Source organism: Scardinius erythrophthalmus (genome assembly GCF_964197995.2).
Source record: "Scardinius erythrophthalmus genome assembly, chromosome: 16".
In the NCBI taxonomy this organism is placed as follows: domain Eukaryota; kingdom Metazoa; phylum Chordata; class Actinopteri; order Cypriniformes; family Leuciscidae; genus Scardinius; species Scardinius erythrophthalmus.
In genome coordinates, this window is record NC_138236.1 from 3,884,362 (window position 1) to 3,908,372 (window position 24,011).

The following is a 24,011-nucleotide window of genomic DNA, read 5'->3' on the forward strand; positions in this document are numbered from 1 at the left end:
CATTCATAAGGGATGTTTGCAAATACGTTAATAGCCCATTGTGTTTCTTTGCTGTTGTTAACAGGACGCTTTAGAAATCCATTGTTTTGTGCCCTTGAACACAGCTAATTGTGAACAAAAACAGTGGTTTAGCAGTTCCCGCTAGAGCCTATTCAGCATGTCACACGGATGCACTCGTAACGTTTATTTACTGAATGTTGAGGGGCTTGATTTCTACCTGAGAGTTTGTTGCAGTGAAATGGCAGAAGAGTAAGTGAAAACAATGTTGTGTAGCTGTTCATAGCAAACTCATTTCTACTGACCTGCAGATTATTTATGCATCGCCTTGTCCTTCCCCCTCCCCAGTGTAACCATATATCACATAAGCAGATAATGTTAGAGAGGAATAGGTCAGCCAAAAGTGCAAATTCTTTCATTATTTACATTCTCAAATGCATATATTTATTTATCTGCAGAAATGAAAAGGACACATTTTGATGAATCCTTGCGCAGCTCATTTGGGTGCAAGTTCCAACAAGGATGGAAATAAAATAAAAATAAAAACATAAAAGCATAATAAAAGTAGTCCATTTGGTTTGAATGCTTTATTTTAAGTCTTCTATGGTAATTTCAGAGAATGATGACTTACATTCCAGTCTATTAAATGATGGCTAAAGATATATAGACCACTTGCTGTGCGTTTTACTACTTTTTGGAGCTTGACAAACTGTAAGGAAAAGAGCTGAAGACTGTATAAATACCATGTATGGGAAAAACTGCAATGTGTGCAATATAATAGAATGTGCCATCTAAAGTTTCATGACAGAACTATAAATATATATCTTTTGTTTTGGTGAAATATTCTTTAGTGCTTGTTCTCTACTCAAAAACAACTGAAGAACCAAAAATCCTTCGTAATGGTAAACACTGGACTGAAATTGATTCTTCAGACAGTTCTGAGTCACGACTGAGTTTGGTAGCTGCTCATTTTGCCCGTAACCACCGTATTTGTGTCTCTACTTTTCCTGTCCTCTTGTGCTCCTTAATGTGCGTTTTTCCACTGCAGCTGCTCGCAATCACGACCAACCAAGACCCTTCATCAGTGACTTCCTTCTCATACGTCAAACTCATGCTTTTAATGTGTTAGTTTGATAATTGCCTCAAATTACTCCTCTATCCAAGAGTCTGAGGTCCATTACATACCAAGACCAATTCTTAGGTTATTTTAGTGACAATGAGCATTTTAGAGCAGAAAGCTTAGCTGGTTTTCCACAGTTGCTGGCTATTGATTAAATATCAGCCTGATGAGGGCTCTTGCTGTGCCCACAATGGGACACAAAATATCACAATTGATTCCCGGGCTGATTAACAATTATTATTCACCACTCCAAGTTGGCAAGACTAGTTCATGTTAGCACTGAGAGATAAGGAAACCTTGGTGTATTTGAAATGCATGAGGCATGAATCGCTTCTGAAAGCCTCCGCAAAGGTGAGTCACAGTAGCCTGATGGATAATGGGACTATAAAGGAAGCACTTTTCAAGTTTTCCAAGTAGCTTAAGGGAATAGAATTGTTCAGGTAGTTCAAAGAGTTTAAATGCCCCATGAAATTGTTAGGCAAACGTAGTCCTTTTATTGTTTTAATGTATTTCCCGTTGAACCAGGCAAGACATGCAGTATTAAAGTGCTTGTCCATTTTTGTTTGAAATCCTATAGTTCTATAGTTGGCAGCGATGATTTGCAACTTGTTATTGCTAGTCATTGACAGACGGTATTAGGGGAGAGACTTTCTCATTTTGGAGAGCATTTGATTGGATGTAAATCAATCGAAACTCAGCGTATAAAGGATACTAACAAGCTCTTGTGTGCCATCTGAACTCTTGGTTTGGATTGGTGTGTAGATCGTCTCTTCTTCTTCTGCTTTTTTTCCTGTTGTGGCGGTTCGCAAAGAGCGTTGCATTACATCGCGTACTGGATTGTAGAGTAGATCGCCTGTGATTGACTGTATTCATCGTCTTGTATGCACCGAACCATGACATCCGTACCGTGACAAATACATGAACTGTTACTCCCCTAACTAATACTATTATAGAAGACCTTTGGTCAAACTATTCACTTTATTCAGCATGTCAGATGATATAAAACCTGCTCTTCCTCTGTGCAGTTAGTCACTCAGAGATGAGTTTGTGAATTCAGTATAGTCTCTTTTACGTGTGTTTTGTAAATAATTAACTTAAAGGGTAACTCTCGCCAAAATTGAACCTAGGCTCTTTTTGTTAATCTACCCGAGTCAAACTTTCGTGTAAAAGCATAATTAGAATGGAAACGCCACTTCTAAGATCTACACATGACCTTTGACTACATCGTTTGTGTACACAGTTTACTAAAAAGAAAGGTTTTGTACGACTCACTTTATCAGTTAGGGCCCTATCTTGCACTCAGCGCAATTGACTTTGTACACCGACGCATTTATCATTCCTATTTTGCCCCCGACACACAGCGGACTTTTCCCTCCACAGACGCACGTCGGTAAATTAGGGAATGAACTTGCGCTCCCGGGGGCGGTTCAGCGAAAAGAGGAGGCGTGTTCCGGCGCAAACTTTCACTATTCAAAACTGCTATTTTGCAGTTTCAGAAAACAATTCCGCCACAGTCCTGGAAAAACCTCGTCTAAAGTCAGTGGCACGTTATTCAGATGCTATTTTAAGGGCGCATGCTTGGCCATAATGTAGTGTGTGCACAACGCGGATACACTTTGCTTCTCTCATCTACACAGACGCAGCAGTTTTCATTTTTGCAAACCATACATAATTACAAGGAAAAATATTCCACATGAGGGAAATCATTGTGGTGTCCATGAAGATGTGAAAAAATAGGCATAAATCTAGCTTACACATTTACCCAAATTATTATACGCCTTTTTAACCAAAGCTGTAACTTCTCTGTGTTTTACGGCCCTGACGAGAACGTCGGTCTCCTCGGCTGTGAACCGCTCCTGGCGCGCGCCTGGCAAATCCGCCGTTATAATAGCAATCCGCCATGGAACAAGCGCACCTGCTCTTAAAGGGAATGTGAGATGTCGCTCTGATTGGTTTATTGCACGTTACGCCCAAACCACACCTATGAGTAATGAAGCTACTTCAGACCAACCCATTTTAGATTTGCGTTTAGATTTGAGATCCGCCCACAAAGTTACTTGCGTTTCACGTTTGATACTTGCGTTTCAGATCGTTAAAATAGGGCCCTGCGTGTTTCCGTGGGCTGGAATTTTGTCAGTCAAAAGTAGTCGACCTCCAAATGCAACGTAACATGAGGAGAGTAAAGATGGAAAGCTCCTAAAGCTTGTCTCCATATAAATTCACGGATATTTTTTTTTTATCTAAGTTATCATGCTTTTCATTGAAATTACAAGTTCATGACATTTCTTCATATGGAGTCAGTTCATTAACGTTGCATTCGGAGATCGACTACTTTTGACTGACAAAATTCCAGCCACCGGAAACACTAACTGATAAAGTGAGTCGTACAAAACCTTTCTTTTTAGTAAACTCTGTGTACACAAACACTGTAGTCAATGCTGGAGTTCATGTGTAGAGCCCCTGGTGATACTTCCAGCACAGTTTCATGTTGTGTCGAGCCTTCTTAGTGTTTTAAAAATAGCGATTTTGACGCTATGATAGTCATGCCCCATTCACTCCCATTCAAAAGGCAATTTTGACCTAAAACGAAAATACTGTCAATCTTAAAAGTGGCGTTTCCATTCTAATTATGCTTTTAAACGAAAGTTTGACTCGGGTAGATTAACAAAAAGAGCCTACGTTCAATCTTGGCGAGAGTTACGGTTTAAGGTCTATCGTTTCTCGACATTCAGTGATGTGTATTTCTCAGCAAAGGCTGTTTTGATCAGTGTGTCCTGATGTTTATTGCCGAAATGACTGGCTCGACACCCATTACTGGGCTTTCAGTTCATTAATTTACTGTGGCATTGCACCACAAAGGCCCTGTCGGCTTGTTGTCATGTCCTACGTGGGCGAATGTCACAAAAACATGTTCAAGTCACATTTCAACACCAAATCATTTGAAATAAAATTTTGCATAACGAAAAGGCCATCAAGAGTTTTGGCATTGTGTCTTATTTTTAATGGCAGTCGAGAAGCCTTGGTTTCCTGAGGTATTTTCCTCATTCATTTTCTCCACAGGCATTCTTAAAATATTCTTCAATTACAAACTTTTAAGCCTTGAACCAAACTAACCAGCTCTGAGGTGAATCACGACACTGCAAATTTAGTTTTGAGGCAAATATATATTTGTTTCGTATTAGTAGATAGATTAGTAGTTGGAGTGTGGGTATGTACAGTATGTTTGCATGTTTATTTATATAATTTGTATTATTATTATTTACAAATTGATCATATAGTTACATACAAGTTTCAAAATATATTTGTATCTTTGTAATTTATATATTATTTAATTAAATATTGATTCACTACAGTAATGAGTAGGCTATGTATGGGTAAAAAACAAAAAACAAAGAGTGCTTAATTATCATGAAAATAATGCCACAATGCAAAAAATATAAATAGTCTGGAAGCTTCCACGGAATAAAACAATTTAAAAAATAATTGTGACTTTTTATCTCACAATTTTGACTTTTTTCCTCAGACTTAAAATATCACAATTACGAGTTATAAAGTCAGAATTGCAAGATAAAAAGTAAAAGAATTTTAAGTAAAAAAATTTAAAAAAAATGTCCTTGAAGGTTTTTTTTCTTTTGATTACGGGGTGAAATATGATGCAGACGTGTTCTTGACAGGTTACATGAGATTTGTTATGTTTGTTCCTGCTGATGGTTGTTGCAAATGAGCCTGCTAGACCTCCACGCTGGGATGAAAGAGCTCAGCCAGATAAAAGCCCATTAATGGACGCGTTCTCGCTTTCATCTCATCTTAGAATTGGATGTACCACACTGGGGACTCATTATGTTTCCATTTGGTCAATATATATATATATATATATATATATATATATATATATATATATGTCTCTCTTTCTGTGCAAAAACATGCTTTTCAGGCAAGCCGAAATGCGGATGGTTTTGATGTGCCACACAGAGACTTTGCGAGAGGCTCATGCAATTTTAAGATAGATGTATCACAGTAAGGAGCAATTTATCAAAGTGTCAGACATGGGAATGTGTTCTTCATTTGGTGGAAAATACACTGGATGTTTCTGTAATGGGTTTATTTGCTTATCATTTAAGCTGTCCGAGGCATTTACATTGTGTGTTTTCTGAGAGCTTAATAAAGGCCTTTTGTCTCTGTGTATGAGACGCAATCTCATTAGATTTTGTGCATATTTGTATGTAAATTGTGGTTATAGCAGACAGTGATTCATACAGTGACAACACATGGTCCTCATGAGTCCTTAGATTTTAAGCCTGTCCATAGAATCCATGAATCCTTTTATTAGTACACGTGGATTTCATGTGTCCACTTTATATGCAAATACAAATGAGATCAGACTGTGTACAGTATTATATTCCATAGTGTTTGATGGTCATTTGAAAGTTTTGAGTCTGATGTGGAAAGATGGATGGATGGATGGATGGATGGATGGATGGATGGATGGATGGATGGATGGATGGATAGATAGATAGATAGATAGATAGATAGATAGATAGATAGATAGATAGATAGATGATAGATAGATAGATAGATAGATAGATAGATAGATAGATAGATAGATAGATAGATAGATAGATAGATAGATAGATAGATAGATAGATAGATAGATAGATAGATAGATAGATAGATCGATCCAGCCTTGGTGAGCAGAAGAGTCTTCTTTCAAAAACATTTAGCATCCCCAAACATTCAAACTGTGTGTGTGTGAATATACATTAGGCTCATACTCATGAGTTCTTTGACCCTACCGGTAATCAAACTGAAGGCCTTGGCATTACTAGCGTCATGCTCTACTGGTCACAAACAGAAGCTAATGCTGTTATCTAATCCTGAAAGTTAAAAGCTAATGTTCATGCTCACCAAAGCAGACCATTCTTGTTTTTGGACCTTTGCCATCTCATTTACGGTCATGATAGAGAGATGACAGGTAATGATGTGGAATTGACCATGGCTCAGTTTGTTGAAGCTCGTGTGCTAAACGCTAAAGTTCATCCTCAACAGCTGAGTCATTTTAAAATGTGTGTCATGAAGAGTGCCAGTTCTGTGGAGACCGTTCATCGCGCTGACCTGAATTCACTCAGATGAATATTCACATTTACCAGCACTGTCACACACACACACACACACACACACACACACACACACACACACACACACACACACACACACACACACACACACACACGTCTGGTTCACTATCTTTGTGGGGACTCTCCATAGACTTAATGGTTTTTATACTGTACAAACTGTATATTCTATCTCCTTACACTAACCCTACCCCTAAACCTATCCATCACAAAAAACTTTCTGCATTTTTTACATTTTCAAAAAAATATAATTTAGTGTGTATATTTACCCATTTCACACACACACACACACACACACACACACACACACACACACACACACACACACACACACACACACACACACACACACGTACACACACACACACACACACACACACACACACTTACTCACTCACTCACACGTGTACACACACACACACACACACACACACACACTCAGACACACTCACTCACTCACTCACTCACACACACACACACACACACACACACACACACACACACACACTCACTCACACGTGTACACACAAACAATCAGACACACTTACATACTCTCTCACACACACACACACACACACACACACACAATTATATATATCATGTACTATATAAAACTAACGAAACCTGCTTTGCTGATTAACTAATTGTAATTTATTGCAATCAATAATTTCTTGCTATTGAAAGACATTTCATTACTTTGTTATGAATCATTGAAAAGTATTAGTATTGATTATATTAGTTCTATTGAACACAAGCCTATTATTGTTGCTTGCGTCATCTACTGCATATACGATATGCAATATACTACTGTACATACTGTATGTAAAATACTACATATTTTGTTATAATAAATACTACTTTAGTATGTATTACAAGACAAAATGCAGATAGTGTAAGTTATTATTTCAATTTTAGACCATTGCCTTATAACAGATCTCTATGTATAAAGTCTCTAGTCATCTTTGGATGCTAGTGTGACTGTTGTCAGCTGGCGGAGTCAGTAGTGTATGGAGTGTTGTGTGTGTTCATTCAGTCTGGCACAATGAAGGCAGATCATGTATGTTTGAGCGATTCATGCATTTACACTTCTGGATGAAACCGTATCTTCTAAATCTCTCAGCAGCTTCGGGGCGTTTATCAGTGCCGTTACTCTCAGTGTTGATAAAGTGGACATGAAGTTCAAACAGGTTGAAAACCTGCTATGTATTTTCCTCTTCTTTTCCCTGAACTCCCTGAGGAGAGACACACTCGGCCAACAAAGCTGCAAAACGTGTAGAAACCAAAGCGTTAGTGAGCAGAAAGCCCACCAGCGCTCCTCACTATCAGACGATCACAAAAAGCTTTATGAAACGCACATCCCGGCCCAGCTGCTCCTTCATGTCGAGCTTTAAAAAGTATCGCCATGTATCACAGTTGGAATTTCTTCCTGCTAATTCCCTATCATGTCGAAAGGCTTTTTATTGCGTTGTTGGAGGCGATCCCACATCAATTATTGGCTTCCTCCTCGAGGGAAGAAAGTGTTTTTCAGACCTTGCCTTGTGGAGGTTGTGTTGGTGCCAGGCTTCTCTTCCCGGCTGTGCTGAAATACTCCTTCAGAGCTCGATCCCGGGAGACGCACAGATCCAGGACTGCAGATCTGATGCTGGAGTTCAGAGGTCTGGAAGCAGCAGAAGTAGAGCACATGTTCTGTGTAATGTTACTTTAAAGGAATTATACTTAAGTTCCAGGTCTAATTTTAAGTTTAGATCTTAAAGCGGCCATGAAACGGAAGCTATGATAGTCTTTTCTTCCCTATTGTGTCTTATATCAGAGTGAAACGGCTTCTGGAACAAGAGCAAATAAAGGGCGGGGCTTGATTTTGTCTGTGGGGTTTTGATTGGGAGGTTGAAAGGTCGTGGCTTGCTATTGGTGGATCTCATGTGAGTGACAGGTTGCCCCGCCCTCGTGCCATAGTAAACACATCAGCAGAGAAGAGATAATGATGTGCATTGGTAACTCATTTATACTTGCAATATGCTGTAATATTTTTGAAAGAAGACTCTTCTGATCACCAAGGCTGCATTTTTATGTGATCAGTAAAATCCATAATATTTTGAAATATTATTACAAGTTAAAACGCCTGGTTTCTATGTGAATATATTAATTTACATCCTTTGATCAAAGCTGAATTTTCTGCATCCATACTTCAGTCTTCAGTGTCACATGATCCTTCAGAAATCATTCTGATATGCTGATTTGCTGCTCAAGAAACATGGCAGTTCATTTAAATGAGCGGTGGTCATGAGAAAACAATGATTATGTAAGGAATAATTGACGACAGATTAAAAAAATAATGCACACCCGAGGTGGTAATGCGGTCACGACGCGAAGCGGAGTGTGCATTATTTTTCTAATAATTCAACGGCCTGAAGTCAATTATTCCGCTTATACTACAGTTACCACACCTCCAAACATTGTTCATATTATGTATTTCAAGACGTTTGTAAAGTTTTTGTCATTAAAACGCTCTTGTATGTAGGACTAATTTCTTACGCATCTAATCCAATGCCTCCATTGCTAATTCCAAAACGTCATTTTAGAGTTAGTAACGGAGGTTTGAGCCACTGATAGCAGACTAATGCTGGGACACACGACTAGCTGACACATTCTCTGACTGTTTTCATCGCAGCATATTGTGAAAATTCCAGATCAAGCGCATGGGGCTAAATGTTTTTTCTTGTTATGAATTGTATCCTATTTTCCGTTATTACCGTTAACTACGCGAAGTGATATGGAACTGTAATGCGGTCAAGACCTGCCTGGAACTACTTTAGCCGTGCGTTTCCCTGAAAATAATGCACACCTTAGAACGTTCGTCAACCAATCAGATTCAAGCATTCAACGGCCCTGTAGTATAAATGTGTTTATTCCTTTATTTACTTGATAAAGTGCATAGGTAACTTTGACACTGTCTATCTGTTCATGAATTTATGTATTTATTTGATTAATGTGATCCTGCAGGCCTGCCCGCGTTACAGCACTGCTAATTATGACAGTGTTGCTTCCAGCTGAAATAAACAGACCTCGTGGAACATGATTAAATTCTTTGTTGTTTTTTCCTTGTCATTCATAACATCCCCATATTTCATGTTTCCAGCCCTCCGCTGCACTTCTCCACGCTTCACTGCGCCAGAGGTATTGTCGTCTAATGCATAAAAGCCCACGCTATTCTGGTTCATCTGCATTTTTGATCATTGATGATCAGTGAACATCTGCACTTGATGGCCTTAGACATGTTTGCATCGTAATATCATGTTTTTTTGCCTGTGACAACACACTAAACGTTTGTTAAAAGCACATTCAATGGGTGAGGTGTTTCACCGTACGTGTTTTCTCACATCTGTTTGTTTTGTGTTTGCAGATGATGAAGTTTGCCTGGGACAACTATAAAAGTTACGCTTGGGGCAAGAATGAACTTCGACCCCTGACCAAGAATGGACACATTGGGAATATGTTTGGTGAGTGAGGTTATCATTTGACATACGCTGTGTGAGTTTTATTGTTTTCTTCAGTTTGCAGAAGGTCGTCTTTTAAGGAAACCAGGCGCATTTCTGTCTCGTCTCACAGGATTGAATGTGATTGTTGCACCCGACGTCCAAACTGATGTGTCATTTGATTGATACTGAAACATTGCGGGTTCAGGCTTTGTAGTGTGTTGTTTTAGTCCTTCATGGCTTTGTGGAAATACCTAGTATGCTGCCCTAACTAGACAGTGTTTTAAGGCTTCATAATTGGCTTGTCATTTCAAATGGACTATATTCTTCTAGTATTTGTTTGCATGCACTAGTTAGTCATTACTTGAAGCAACATGCTGATGTCAAAGTCTGTTTGTATGAACTATGAGCATCTTGTGCTGGAAGACCACCATATGTGTGCTTACTTTGCGTTTCTGTTAGGTTGCAGTTTTTGAGGTTGAATAAATTTCAGATTAAATTGGCAACAACACAGAGGGTGTTAAATTAAAATTTTGAATTAGAATAGCAGGATGAGGAATTTACCCAGAACTGTAATTTCAGTAGCCCAACATTTTAGCTCAACTAATTTATGGCAATTTAGTGTTAAGATAAATTGTCAATATGCTTATTTATTAAGTTAGTTATAGTTATTTAATTTTAATAAATTAGTTAATCAATTTAAATGAATAAATCAGTTATTAATTCTATTTTGGTTCGAACAAATTGCATAAAATAAATGATGAAATTATTTTTAATCATCTTAAAATGAAATTTAAACAATACATTGAAATATATAAATTAAATACAAATTTTCTATATATGTCATTTCAAACATTGATAATTAATATCATCTAATGTTTCTGGAAAACGTCTGTGTAATGTGGGTATGAACGTGTTTATTGGTAATTATAGTGAATAATGAAATGCATTTCTTTGAATTTCATTTAATTTTAAGCTCTACTTTCTTAAATTCTAATTAGTTTGCAAATTCTATTCAAATTTAAAAGACATTCTGAATTCAGTTGGTGCACAGCTCTATTATCTCAGATCATAGACTGTGAAAAACGATGGATGAATCCTTCCACTGTAGAAAAATGAAGCCAAAATATCCCTGAAATGGTCATTGCCTATGACATATTTCCCGAGTCTGTGCGGTGATCCTGAGGTGGAGCCGTGGAATCAAGATCCCGCCGCCCATAGACTCAATCACAAGCACAGCTGTCAATCATGATGTTACACTTATTTAGCATTGAATGAATAACTAACTAAAACCAAACTTATTGGAAAAACACTTGAACATACTGCTTGAGAAGAACTGAGAAGTGTAGTTGGATTTTTTAGTTTGGCTCGTGTCCCATTGGATTACATGGCGAGGGCGGGGTTTATGAGCTATACTGCAGCCAGCCACCAGGGGGAGATTAAAAGGCATTGGCTTCACTTTTCAGAAACAAACAGCCATGAATCCTCATCCTAGGTGACCATGTCTATTACCATCTATTTATTTCTATAGCTCTATAACTCTCTTCATAAGAAATCAATCTGCTTTCAGTGCAGAACCAGTAATACTGGACGTCTCTCTAGTCAGAGACATGCAGCTGTAGACCTGGTCATGTAGGACTGTAATAATGTCACGTGTGCTTTTAAAATATCAGTACGCTTGACATTTCGAATGTTACCTTTCTATAAGTGAGGAACATGGATTTTTACCGTTTAGAAATACGTAATAGACAAAACGAAAGGTCAGTGTGGGAATGAGGTCAGTCCTGTCCGCTCATCTGAAATCAAATCGAGCGAATGTTTTTCTTATGTGCTCTGAAGTCTCACGTAGACACTTGCCAGTAATTTGACTGTCAGCATGATATTAACCGAGACAGTAAGACTGTCCGACTGACATCCAAAGTGACCAATCACACTTGTTTTGCAGGGGCTGTGGTGGAAAAAAACACCATAGAAATGGACTGTTTCGGCAACTTACTAAAGCACTGGATTGTTATGAATTGTTTAATGGTGTTTTCTAACAGAAAAGTGACATGCCTCACAGATTCAAGGGTCAAACCTCCAGTACTTTATCACTTAATTGCTGTTTTTCATCAGAGAAACCCAATTAGCCTCGGGAAACTATCTGTCTTTCCAATCGGATGATCCCATACTGAGTGCAGGGTGCGAATTAGCTTTTTTGCGAAAAATTCCTTTAAGCATGGGAAAAAGACGTCCTACTTTGTGCAATAACTAATCCGATAAGCCAGTGGGTGTATGCGTTTCTTGCCGTGTACAGGTTTCCCGCCTTTTACAAGATCCATGATTGTTATGTGTCCCTGTGAAGCCGAGAATGAGATGAACACTGTGTCCTTTAATTCAATCCCATGAGTAAATAGACATGCGGGAAGATTGCATCTGCATTTAGCCAACTTGTGGAAAACATGCTGATATGCTGAAAGTCACTGGGATGTTACCTGTGAGCTCTGGGACGGAGAGACAAACATCTCATATCTCGTATTCCCTTTAATGCCTTACCTCTTTTCTTTCGTTTTCCTGTTGGCTGCCTCCAAATTCAGTACTTGTTCTGAAGCCGTGCGTTAGGGACATTTCTTTTTCATTATTGTGAGGCAAACTAGAGAATAGAGTAGAAAACATGAAATGAATAATTCAGAATAGATCCTCACACAAACAATTCTCATATAGAATGTGGCTTTCTTCTGTTCTGCCTGAAGGTTTTCACAGGTGTTATTTACATGGGAGAAGAAGAAAAATATATACAGTATATATTATCAGTGGCGCTGGAAAATGCAAACAGCTGTATTATTATTCCTTATACTTCAGGTTGTTGGTGATGGATGATAAAATGGGTTGAAAACAAGTCAAATTTATCATATGCAAATGATAGCTACATAATCCTTTACTTGGAGTGTAACTTTATTGAATTTTACTTAATTCAGTTCAAACCCAGAACACCGCATAGCAACACCCTGGCAACCTGCAGGACACTAGCAACCCCATATGTCAGACTAAAAAAACACTTAGAATGTCTTAGCAACTGCATAGCAACACACTGGCAACCAGTAGAACATGTAAACGCATATTACAGACTAAAAACCACTCAGAATATCTTAGCAACACCCTAGCAACTGCATAGCAATGTATTGGAAATCACCAGAACCACCTGGCAACCGCATAGCAACACCCTGGCGACTAGCAACCCCATTTGAAAGACTAAAAAAACACTCAGAATGTCTTAACAACTGCATAGCAACACTCTGGCAACCAGTATAACACTAACAAATGCATATGACAGACTAAAAACCATTAAGAATATCTTATCAACACCCTAACAACTGCATAGCAATCAGTCCCTCCAGGATTTCACGAATTTTTTGTGTGATTTTTGCGATCAAAATGACTGATTTTGTGGTGGTAATTTCCAGAAATTTGAGAAAAAAATTTGCGATTTTTATATTTTATAATTAGGACATCACATTTACCAATAGTCATACATGACACAAATCACAAGCAAAATGCATAAAGCTTGTTTATTTTGGTCTAATCAAATTCTCATCAAATGAAAAACTTTTGAAACAACCTATGGGCAATTTTTTTACCTGACCTATGTAAATATTAACAGCAGGTGTAGTAATTTATACTGTAGAGCTGTGTGTAAACCCTGAGTTGAGGGGTCCTGATCTGCAGAAGGAAACCAGTTACTTATAGTGGGGCGTTTTGCATGGGGTCCCCACTGTGTATAGCTTCGCAATACTAAGTGACTGTTCGAAAGGGAAATACTCGGTTACTATCGTAACCTCGGTTCCCTAAAAGAGTAGGGAACGAGTATTGCGTAGCCGGCCGCCGCCGCACTAACCTGGCAAGTTGTCGCTTCAGTCGAAAACAGCGTTTTTCAGGGAATAATCAGAGCTCTGGAATAATAGGCTAGGCCTCGCCCCCTTGGCGGGGCCATTGGATGTGCAGTTGCCGCAGCACAGCCAATGAGTGAGCCAGACACTCGCTGTGCTAGCTGTGCAGATGCAAAATGCATTTTACAGTACATTACATTACAGGCTTCAGTAAATCGAGGAAAATGAGTTTCCCCTTTTCCCGCAACATCTGTATCCACATAAAAATGCATTGAAACTTTAATTAAACTAGTGATATTTCAATTGGGTGATTATAATTTAATGTTTTGTGAGGTCTTTTAAATTTTTTTTATTATTTTGCGGTTAAATTAGGAATTATGCAGCATCGCAAAAAAATGCGACATTTTGTTGATTTTGCGTTGTATTCAGCGATCGCGGAATCGCGGAAAACTGGAGGGACTGAGCAATGTATTGGCAATAACCAGAACAGCCTGGCAACTCCAACAAATGCATATGACAGACTAAAAAATATCTTAGCAACACCCTTGCAACTGCGTAGCAATGTCCTGGCTACTGCATAGCAACACCCTATCAACCACCAGAACACTAATTACATTTTATATATTCAAATAGAAAACGGTTATAAAAAAAAAAAAAAAAGTTTTTACAGTATTTTCGATTAAATAAATGCAGCTTTGGTGAGCACGAGACATAAAAAAAAAAATCTTACCAACCCTAAACTTTTGAATGATAATGTAATGACCTTTCATGTTTACAACTCCATGTTTCTCATCATCATTACAGGAACTACTGTAATAATGATGAGAGTATTACTTGCCATGTAAAAAAAAAACAAGTGTCCTGAAACCTGTGTTGTGAGTGTTTGCATGGAAGTTTTAAAGCTACAGCAGCAAAAATGGACCGCTTAGATGTTAAGGATCAGATAGAGGGTGGAAAATGGTCCTTAAAAATAAATTATGGTTCTGTTTTAATTCTTGTTTTGGACCCCATAGGGGAAATGATGAAAAAGTGAATGTAAATGAAGGAATCAGTCAGAATGTCATTACAAATCTAAATAGCGACTTTTAATTTATGCCGAGAGTTCACTTTCCGTTTTGACATGTGATCTGATGAATATTTCATGTTGAAGGCATCAAAGCGCATTGAGTGCTGTGAAGGCCTGTCATGGTCTATGATGAAGCTGGTGAATGAATGTGACTGTCAGGCTGTTTTGTACCAGGCGGCGATGAGCGTCTGCTCGCCATCACTCAGTGACAAAGCAACAATGGCCATGAAAAGCTCCAGCATGATACGATGAAAGCTAATTCGTTGACTTGATTAATAATTAGAAAGCCTCCATCCAGTGCGAGTTGTAGATTGCTTGATTGAACGATCAAACTGTTCAATGAGTATTTCACTCGCTTTGTAGATTCACTTTAAGCCTTATACGGACAGGACTAGTTTTCCCTCATGGAGGTCAGATCGTGTTGTGTTTCTCAGATGTACTTTGTGATTTTAATTCTGTGCAAATCGAACACGCCGGTCATTAGGAAAGACTAAGAGCTGAACTCTAAATTGCATGTGTATTGTTTTGCACTGTCTTGATTGCACTCTGTTATTTGGATGGCTCTGTGCGGCGTGACACTGGTGTTTGCACAGCGGGCGTTCAGTGAGGAGATGCTGTGAGAACTGAAGCAGAGTAAGGAGATATCGACTGCCTCTGCTTTGTGAATCTCAGAGCTTATGTGTGTTTATGAGTGTGTGTGTGTGTTAGGCCAGTGGTTGTGAGGAAGCTCTTTTGAAAATTATTCAAATACAAAGTTCTGTCATGAAACAGATGACGCTGGCTGATAGACCCTTAACTCAATCTGCTTGCAATCACATCATTCTCTATAGGGCACAGCTGATTGGTTCCTGCTGTATAAGTAGCCAATGAGCTCGCTGCAGCATGCATTGATACCCTCCACCTTCCCCAGCTCCACCTGTATAGATCTGATACATGTAATTCATGTACGCTATATTGTACAGCAGCACTCTTACTTGCTCACAGCAGCGTGTTGTGTATGTATTGGCAGTAGCAAGTGCCGTACTTGCTTTGCTGCAGAAGTAGCAGTAAAAACAGATTCCACCAAGACCAAACATATCAACATTGTCGAATCCATTTCCATGCCAAACACTCCGAGAGTTGTAGAAGTATCTGTAGTACAAGTAGTCTCATATATCCAGGTCCGATTTACAGCTTATTGTGGTCCACAAACTGATTTTGACCACTATTTTGCAATCCTTTAAAAAAATGGACATAGAGCGAGAACTAGAATACTTTAATGAATAAGATTAAAAGCTTTAATCAAGCTGAAAAATATTTAAGTTGCTAATATCGCAATTTTTTTAGTTTCCCACAGCCTCCCTGTTGTTTTTTTCTTCCTTACTACTTGTATATTGTCTGCGTTTTCATTTCCGTTGCCTCTCATCTCTCCTTTATTTGCACTATCAGCCGATTTTCATCTCTTGCGTATTACTTGCGTATTACTTTCTCTCACTCTTAGCAGCCCTCATGGCTTGCCTTTGGCTTGCCTTTGGCTTGCTCAGTTGGGGATACTTAATTTGATTAATCGATTCAACAGTGCTATTGATCTGCATTACCAAACGTGGATGTTTTACACCAGAAACATACACTGATGTACTATTTTATTTAATACTGTGAAGCTGCTTTGATACAATCTGTATTGTGAAAAGCGCTATATAAATAAAGTTGACTTGACTTGACTTGACTCATGGCGAGCGGGTCTGTGTCTGTGCTGGTGTTCAGAGCTGCTGGCCATTACTGTTCATTACAGACAGAGCCAGAGGTCAGCGGGGTCACGGGATACAGTAACACAGCTGTAATAGAGTGACGAGAAACTGACGGCACAGGACAGAGAGCAGCGCTCAAGGACATCAAACACAGGACTCTTAAAGAGACATTTGAAGATAAAGACCTTGAACAATAAATCACCCAGGTCTCCGTGCTTTTTAATAAAATGGATTTCAGCCCAGGCTTTACATCGTTAAAGTTCATTTGCATTTCCTGAAGGAGAGAGCAGTGCTTGCAACAAAATAATAATGTCTTAGGCGGCTTTGGTTCTGATGTTTTACTGCTGATAGCTATAGATGGTCAAATAGATCCAGGAAGGACAAGCCAATCACTATTTAGTATGCAAATAGACTCAAGCAGGAAGTTGAATCAGAATCCAGAATGCAAAGTTTGAATGAAGCCTTTATGACATAAAGAAAACATTAAAATACTCTGACCTGCCCAAAAAAGTTCCTGTTTGGACTAAAAATGGCAAATTCTGAAGAGTCTATGATTGGATCATTATTGCAGTGATTATTATGTTTCTAGCATGTGATAATAGTTCTTTTAACCCTAATTGACGAAGTGTGTAGCTTTTCCTTTCTTAAACAACCATGTAGGAAGACACATCATGGCCATATTCCAGGATGACAATGTTCATCAGGCTCAGATTGTGAAAGAATGATTGAGAGGAGAATGAAGAATCATTTTCACACATGAATCCAGAGCTTAAACTCATTGAAAGTCTTTGGGAAGTGCTGGAGGAGACTTTACACAGTGCTGGACTCTTGCATTGTCAATACAGGATCTTGACCAAAAATGTATGCACCTGTTGATGAAAATAACATCATAACATGTATTTTCATCAAAAGGTTTCAAGTTTTTCGTACAGACAACAAAGTTGTCAACGGATCTGTGAAAATGACTAAAACACTATATTGTGCATGCCAGGCCAGTAGTTGGTGTTGTCCCTTTGTAAAGAAACACATATACATTCTTCAAAAGAGCGGTGAATGCAAACAATCAAGATGGCGAAAGCCATTTTTTCTGGACAGACGATGAGGTTGGTTTATTTCTACATGTGACCCTGGAACATGAAGCGGCAAAATGTCAGGAAAAAATGTCAGAAACTCACGTATGCCTAGAATGAACTTGAATATGCAAGCGCATGACATTACCATTTACACAAATTCAAATTTTTATTGGATAATGGTATAGTTAAAAAACAAAAAATGTTTTCAGGCCCCCAAAATGCTGTTAATTAGCATTGTCGTGTAAATTAACAACCAAAACGCATTTAAAGTTTTCTTTTTTTAGTTGAAAATGGTGTTGTGTAAACGACCCCTACAGTAAATCACAACTACAGTATACCAATGCCAGATTTGTGAATGAATCACTCTTTTCATTCGCTGCTGCTTTATATATTTTACTGAATATCAAGCAATTTTGTAAAAAGATCTAAAATTGCTATGCGCTCAGTCTTTTGCAGTGTTTTCTCATTGAAATAGTAAATAGTAATTGAAATACAGAGGTGGTGGAAAAGAAATTCTAAGTGGTTGCTATAGGTGGTTTCTTATTGTCTTGAATGCAATTCTCTGTGATACTTTAGTCCTTGTTGCTAGAGATTTGATCACATCACTGACCCTGAGTAAGAGCAATAGCAATATTACTTAACAAAGAGCACTGCGAGATCATTATCTCAGAATAGTGTCTTGATGCTTGTCTCCGCTTCTGTGATCAAGGTCATTGATTGCATTGGACTTGAAATCTATTGGGAAATTAAGAGATGTGCTCTCAGTTAAATCCATGGATTCCTAACTAACTTGTTTGTAACACCTAATCAGTGACAGCGTCAATAGCGTGCTGTCAAAGCCCATGCGCTCCAGACGCTGTGAAGGCGCAGTAAATGTGCTAATGTAATTCAGTCTGTTCAGACGTTTCTCTGGGTGTGACTTTTGATTTACATACTGTTGATTCAGATGCATTTAAAGTGCTCTTGCTAGAAAACGAAGGGGGAAATAGTTCGAGGCGGTACAGCTCCTCACCTTGGAAACGATCCCAAGTCTTTGCTTTTGTGAAAGTTGTTTATCACTCACATATTTCTTATTTGCGAGCCACTGGTTCTTCAGCTCCAGCCCAATGAGAAACAATGGACTGGGAATGTTGCCTCTGTTCAGGCTTATAAATAGAGTGAATCGCTGCACCAGCCCAACACTTCCAGCCGGAAAGAACAAATGCGCTACATGCCAGTTGGATTGTACAAGTCTCTGACCCTGGACCGCCTCCAAATCCGCCCCACTCCCCCTGTGTCTGGGCTGGAGGCGCCGATGCAGAGGAGCATTGTGGGATTTTTAATGAAGTCCAACTCAATCTATCATGTGTCCATGGAAACGTTTGCTTTCCTTCCCTCGCATTTCACCAAAACTGAGACAAACCAACAATCAAAGCTGACCTTCAAATAACCTCCAACATCTCGGCCTCTTTTGGCAACTGGATTAGACGAGCGGTGGGAATGAACTCCGGAAAGCTAAACAGACCTGGCTCTCACAGCCAAACCCAGAGGAGATATTTCAGCAACTTATATTTATAAAAATCACTACATGTATAGTTAAATAAATAGCCTTTATTTACTCCTCCTGTTGTTGTTCTGACCCTGCATTATTTTCTTTCTTCACTGAAACACAGAGGATTTGGAGGTTATTTTGAACAGTTTCTGTTTTCAATGCAAATTGGATGGTGATTTATGCTGCCAAGCTCCAAAAAAAGAGGCCAAAACACCATAAGTTGTGCATATGACATGCAATTTTAAGTTGTTATTCAATGATAATCTTTCCATCTTTCCAGTTAAAAATGGCATCAACTCACAAATGTGGCATGATCATTTGCAGTGTGACACGGTTTGAAGAGCTGCATGTTAAATGGCATGTTTAAAGAAACAACAACCTTTGGTTGATTGATTTACATGTCAGTCAAATGGTCTTTTTCTGTGTACCTGTGGACCTGACTAGAGACTTGTAGAAATCACAACAGGCTTATCTCATGAAAATTGAGATAAGTATCTTACCTTATCTTACCTGAAAATTGTTATTTTTAGATTGATTTCAGGTAACGAAAATGAAATTTATGATAATGTTTTGTTAGACTTTCTTTGTAATTTGAAACATTATTAAAATGTGAGTTTTGGAGCTTTCAGTCCGTCTCCAGTAGATGGCGCTTGAATGACTATTGTAGGAATATTGCTTAAATAGAGAATAGATTGACTTGCCTTTGTCAACAAAACTGGTGCCATTTGCTTTTTAATACATGTTCCTAGTCTTATTCTGAAGTGAATTGGGTTGCAAATGCAAATTGCAGATTTAATGCTGATAAAAAAAATGTCTGTGTGACAGTTTTAAGCGTTCTTAAAAAAAGTGTTTTGTTTCTATTTAGACTCGCACTTTGAGTTCTGTTTTGCTCTTTCTCTTGTCTTCATTCATTGCATTGTGTTCATTGAGTTAATTGCATTAAAACCCTAACCCAACCCGCTGCATGTAGAGAAATACGAGTGAGTGAGGTTAGGCAGCGGTTATAATGCATTGTTTCCAATTGCATTCTGTCACGGATAATCACAATAACAGATTAAAGAGGAATGCAGCCCCTTATTATGTTCATTTCTATAATATCTAGGTCAATAACGTAAGCTGTCCATTAAAAACATGCAGCAGACATCAGATGCATCCAGCCTGGTATGAAACATGCTGCTTTGACAAGAACACCTCTCTTCCGGTCACAGGAACAGCCTGTGATGTCAGAGCCCTTCAATCTCACGCCTGTCTCCTGTAACTAGAGATGTTCTGGAGATGCTAATGGGATTGACTTCGCTATATCGTCAGCGTCTCTTTCAAGTTTGTGCTCTCTATTCTTATCAGTCGTGTCCTTTAAATCGCGTCTCTTCTCCAGAACGCTCCACTGGTTCTGCTCTCGTCTCATCAATGGAGACTCATTTAGAAAGTAACAGGTCACTGCATTTGACACATTCTTGCTAAAAGCAGGGTTATTTTACTATTATTTGTATACTATTAAATAATATTGTAGTGCTTACTTTACTGTACAGTACTACTGTACTATATATATATATATATATATACATACATACATACATATAAATATATCTATATATTTATGTTGTATTTTGGTAAATACAATATACAAATATAAAAAAATTGTATATTGTATTTACAAATATAAAAAATATAAAAAAATTTACTTCAGTTTTAGTAATTGTAGTTTTTCAACTTCAAATTATTTTTATTTCAGTTAGTTAACTTGCCTTTTTCAATATTTATATTTTTATATACTTTTTATTTCAAAAAAAAAAACATTTTAATGTTTTAGTAAAAAAAAGTGCATCACATGCAAAAACAATGTGGTTTAGATGATGATGTTTTGTGATATTAGTTGGTTTATTTAAACCAAGACGCTTTTTAGAGATCTTATAGAGAACAATAATCTTGTTTACAGCGATGCTCTGGTAAATCCTGTTTGATTAAATTTCAGAGATCAATATGATAGCTTTAAAATGTCAAAAGATAAATATAATATAATATAATATAATATAATATAATATAATATAATATAATATAATATAATAATTTTTTTTTTAATTAGCTAATTTAATGTTCTCATGTAAGCAATATCTAATTTAAACTATATTTACATTCTGTTAGGTTACAATAACACACAATGCTAGGTTAAATAATCACAACAAAATTGAAGCATTTCAAAGTGTACTGCATAACATAAATAACTCCACAAATCTCAGAGTATCACCATTAGAAAAGGTTCTATACAGAACCCTAGGACTCAATTGTAAAAAAGCCTTTATGCCCAAAAGGTTCTATAGGAGGAGAAAAGTCTTAAATGATAACATAATACATGTTTCAATGGGTTATTTCATATTTTTCCAGTGACAAAGTATGTTTACGAGCTGTTTAATTCATAAAAGTTAATTAAAATAAAATAAAAAATTTTAATGTAATTAATTATAACTAAATCCATAAAATGATCCCATGATAGGAACCCCTAACATGTTCTATATGAAGCGCCTTGACGGAACCCTTTAAGGTTCTATATAGAACCTTTTTCTTCTATTGGCGGTAGGTTGCACTTTTTAGTTGTATTTAGTTATATATACGGTGTATATCTAAATATATATAATTTAGGTGGCTAGGTCCTATGACTACCCGGTGCGAAAGCCCCTCATGTTAACTTGTGGTGACCTTTGCTTTTGTGTATCTGTGAAGTCATTAAGGTGACTCATTTATTGTAATGATTTTGTGTGTGTTTTATGATTCAGTAGGGTCTTGCACCCTAAATCTGAGCTCTTCACAGTGGACTGTTATACTGCAGTCTGTGCAGCATTGAGTTATTCAGGACGGGGCCAAAGACCAGCATCAAAAGGGCAATGGCCATCGAGTGGAGTTTAAGTTATTGATTCGTTTGATCTGTATTTGGCCTGATGCATTCTTGACAAGAGGTACTGGACTTTTCAGGAAGACGATGTCAATAGATCTATAAAACATTTTAATGAGTTTCCTTCTCTGTCAGATTACTAATTTTAGTTTTAAACTATCAAGGCTCAAAGGGTCTGGTTAAAGAAAGTAAATGAAGCTTAGACGAAATGTTTTCCAGTGACAAATGCACATTGGGAGGTTTGGATTTGGAAGCATTAATGCATCAACACATCATTGCTTCTGTATCTCAGACTCCCTCGGCCCTGAAAACCCTGTCTGTTGTCCAGGCCTTCATCAGTAAAGAATTGTGCTTTATTAAAGGCGTTTTATATCAGCCTCCTCTGCTCCCCCATCATGTCCCCTGATGCCTTGTGTTCTGCGGAGGGTGGCGGAACGAGCCGGAAAAGGTCTACATGGTGTGGGAGGAGGTGATGTGAATCGAGGAAGCAAGCAGGATGTAGGATTACAACTCGAATTTGAATGAATGTACATTAAAATGATTCATTAAAATGAATTGAATTTCAAAGAAACTGTAATTTTTAATTTAAAAAAGTCAACTTTTGAATGTTGGCATGACAAAGGACCGGACGGACAGACAGATAGACAGACATATAGACAGATAAAATGATGGATGGATGGATGGATGGATGGATGGATGGATGGATGGATGAACGGACAGATAAAACGATAGATAGATAGAGAGATAGAGAGATAGAATGATAGACAGACAGACAGACAGACAGACAGATACAGTAGATAGATAGATAGATAGATAGATAGATAGATAGATAGATAGATAGATAGATAGATAGATAGATAGATAGATAGATAGATAGATAGATAGACAGACAGATAGATAGACAGATAGATAGATACTGTAGACAGACAGACAGACAGACAGACAGACTGTAGGCTGTAGATGCTTTTGCAAACAGTGTTTATTGCATCTCTCCTTTACCTTCAAAGTACATTTACTTTTATGCATTTGGCAGACACTTTTATCCAAAGTGACTTAAGATGAAGGGATGCGTTTTAGCAAGCATTGAGTTTGAGGAGGAACAAAGTAAATCGCACAGTTCTGTTTTTGGTGTTGATGCAGTTGTGGAGCAGTTTCTAAGTTTTCTTTATAGATTGATTGTAAAAAGATGAAGAAACCCACAGGTCTAGTTTTGCGGTAGTTGATAAAGCTCAATCGAGTTTGACTGTTTCTCTCCTCTAGTTGATTGACAGGTTAGCAGGTATTCGAGTATTCGAGGGGTCGAGCACTGATCCAGATTGGCGTAGACGGGTAGATCCCTGTGGGACCGGCCCCTGATCGCATGGGAAAGTGAGTGTGAGGCATGTGTGACTGTACAGGGGTATATTCCCATTCCAGCAAGTTTACCGCTGTTTATATGAGCGCTGAAGGTCCATTCGGACACATTCATATGATTATATGTTGAGTGTTTGGTGTGTGTTCGGACACATTCATATGATTATATGTTGAGTGTTTGGTGTGTGTTGACATCCTAAAACATTAATTCATCTCAGATAATTTACTATACGTTAATACCAAATGTTGCATCTGTTCATATTTTTTTTTATGTACGTGAACTAACAATGAACAGTTATATTTTTATTCACAAAGATGAATACACATCATAACAAATGTACTGTATTGCTCATTGTTAGTTAATGCATTAAATAACTCAAACTAATGGGACTTTATTGTAAAGTGCTATATTGAGATCTCTGAACTTTGACTACAGACTTTGTTCGTCGTAGAGCAATGAGATAATATAGAGAAGAACATTCCCCAGATGTTTTTCCTGTGATTTTCTTTCAAAATAAGTTTTATTTTGTGTCCATCAGAAGGCTTTTACACTCCGTCTACTAGCATTGATTCAAAGAAGAAGAAGAAAAAAAAACCCTGTCTGTTCTTACTTTTAGATAAAAACAGCAAGATTAAGGGAAAATCGTCAGGGAATCCTTTGGGAATTACAAGCAAGATAATGAAAAACTGGCCACAAATGTTTGACGAAGCAGAAGGATTAAAGGAGATTGCAGAATTTGTTAAAGTAACGACTTAGATGGAAATAAGTCAGAAGTCGACAGGAAA

At 37.8% G+C, this 24,011-nt stretch overlaps 1 protein-coding gene across 1 annotated transcript in view; it reads left to right on the forward strand.

The window, feature by feature from the left end:
• Positions 1 to 24,011, forward strand: part of LOC308704664 (mannosyl-oligosaccharide 1,2-alpha-mannosidase IA) — a 215,495-nt gene that overhangs the window by 92,797 nt on the left and 98,687 nt on the right. The window contains exon 2 of the mRNA XM_081389126.1: positions 9,650 to 9,746. Coding sequence (XP_081245252.1) covers positions 9,650 to 9,746 — 97 coding nt within the window. The remainder of the gene's footprint in view (positions 1 to 9,649; positions 9,747 to 24,011) is intronic.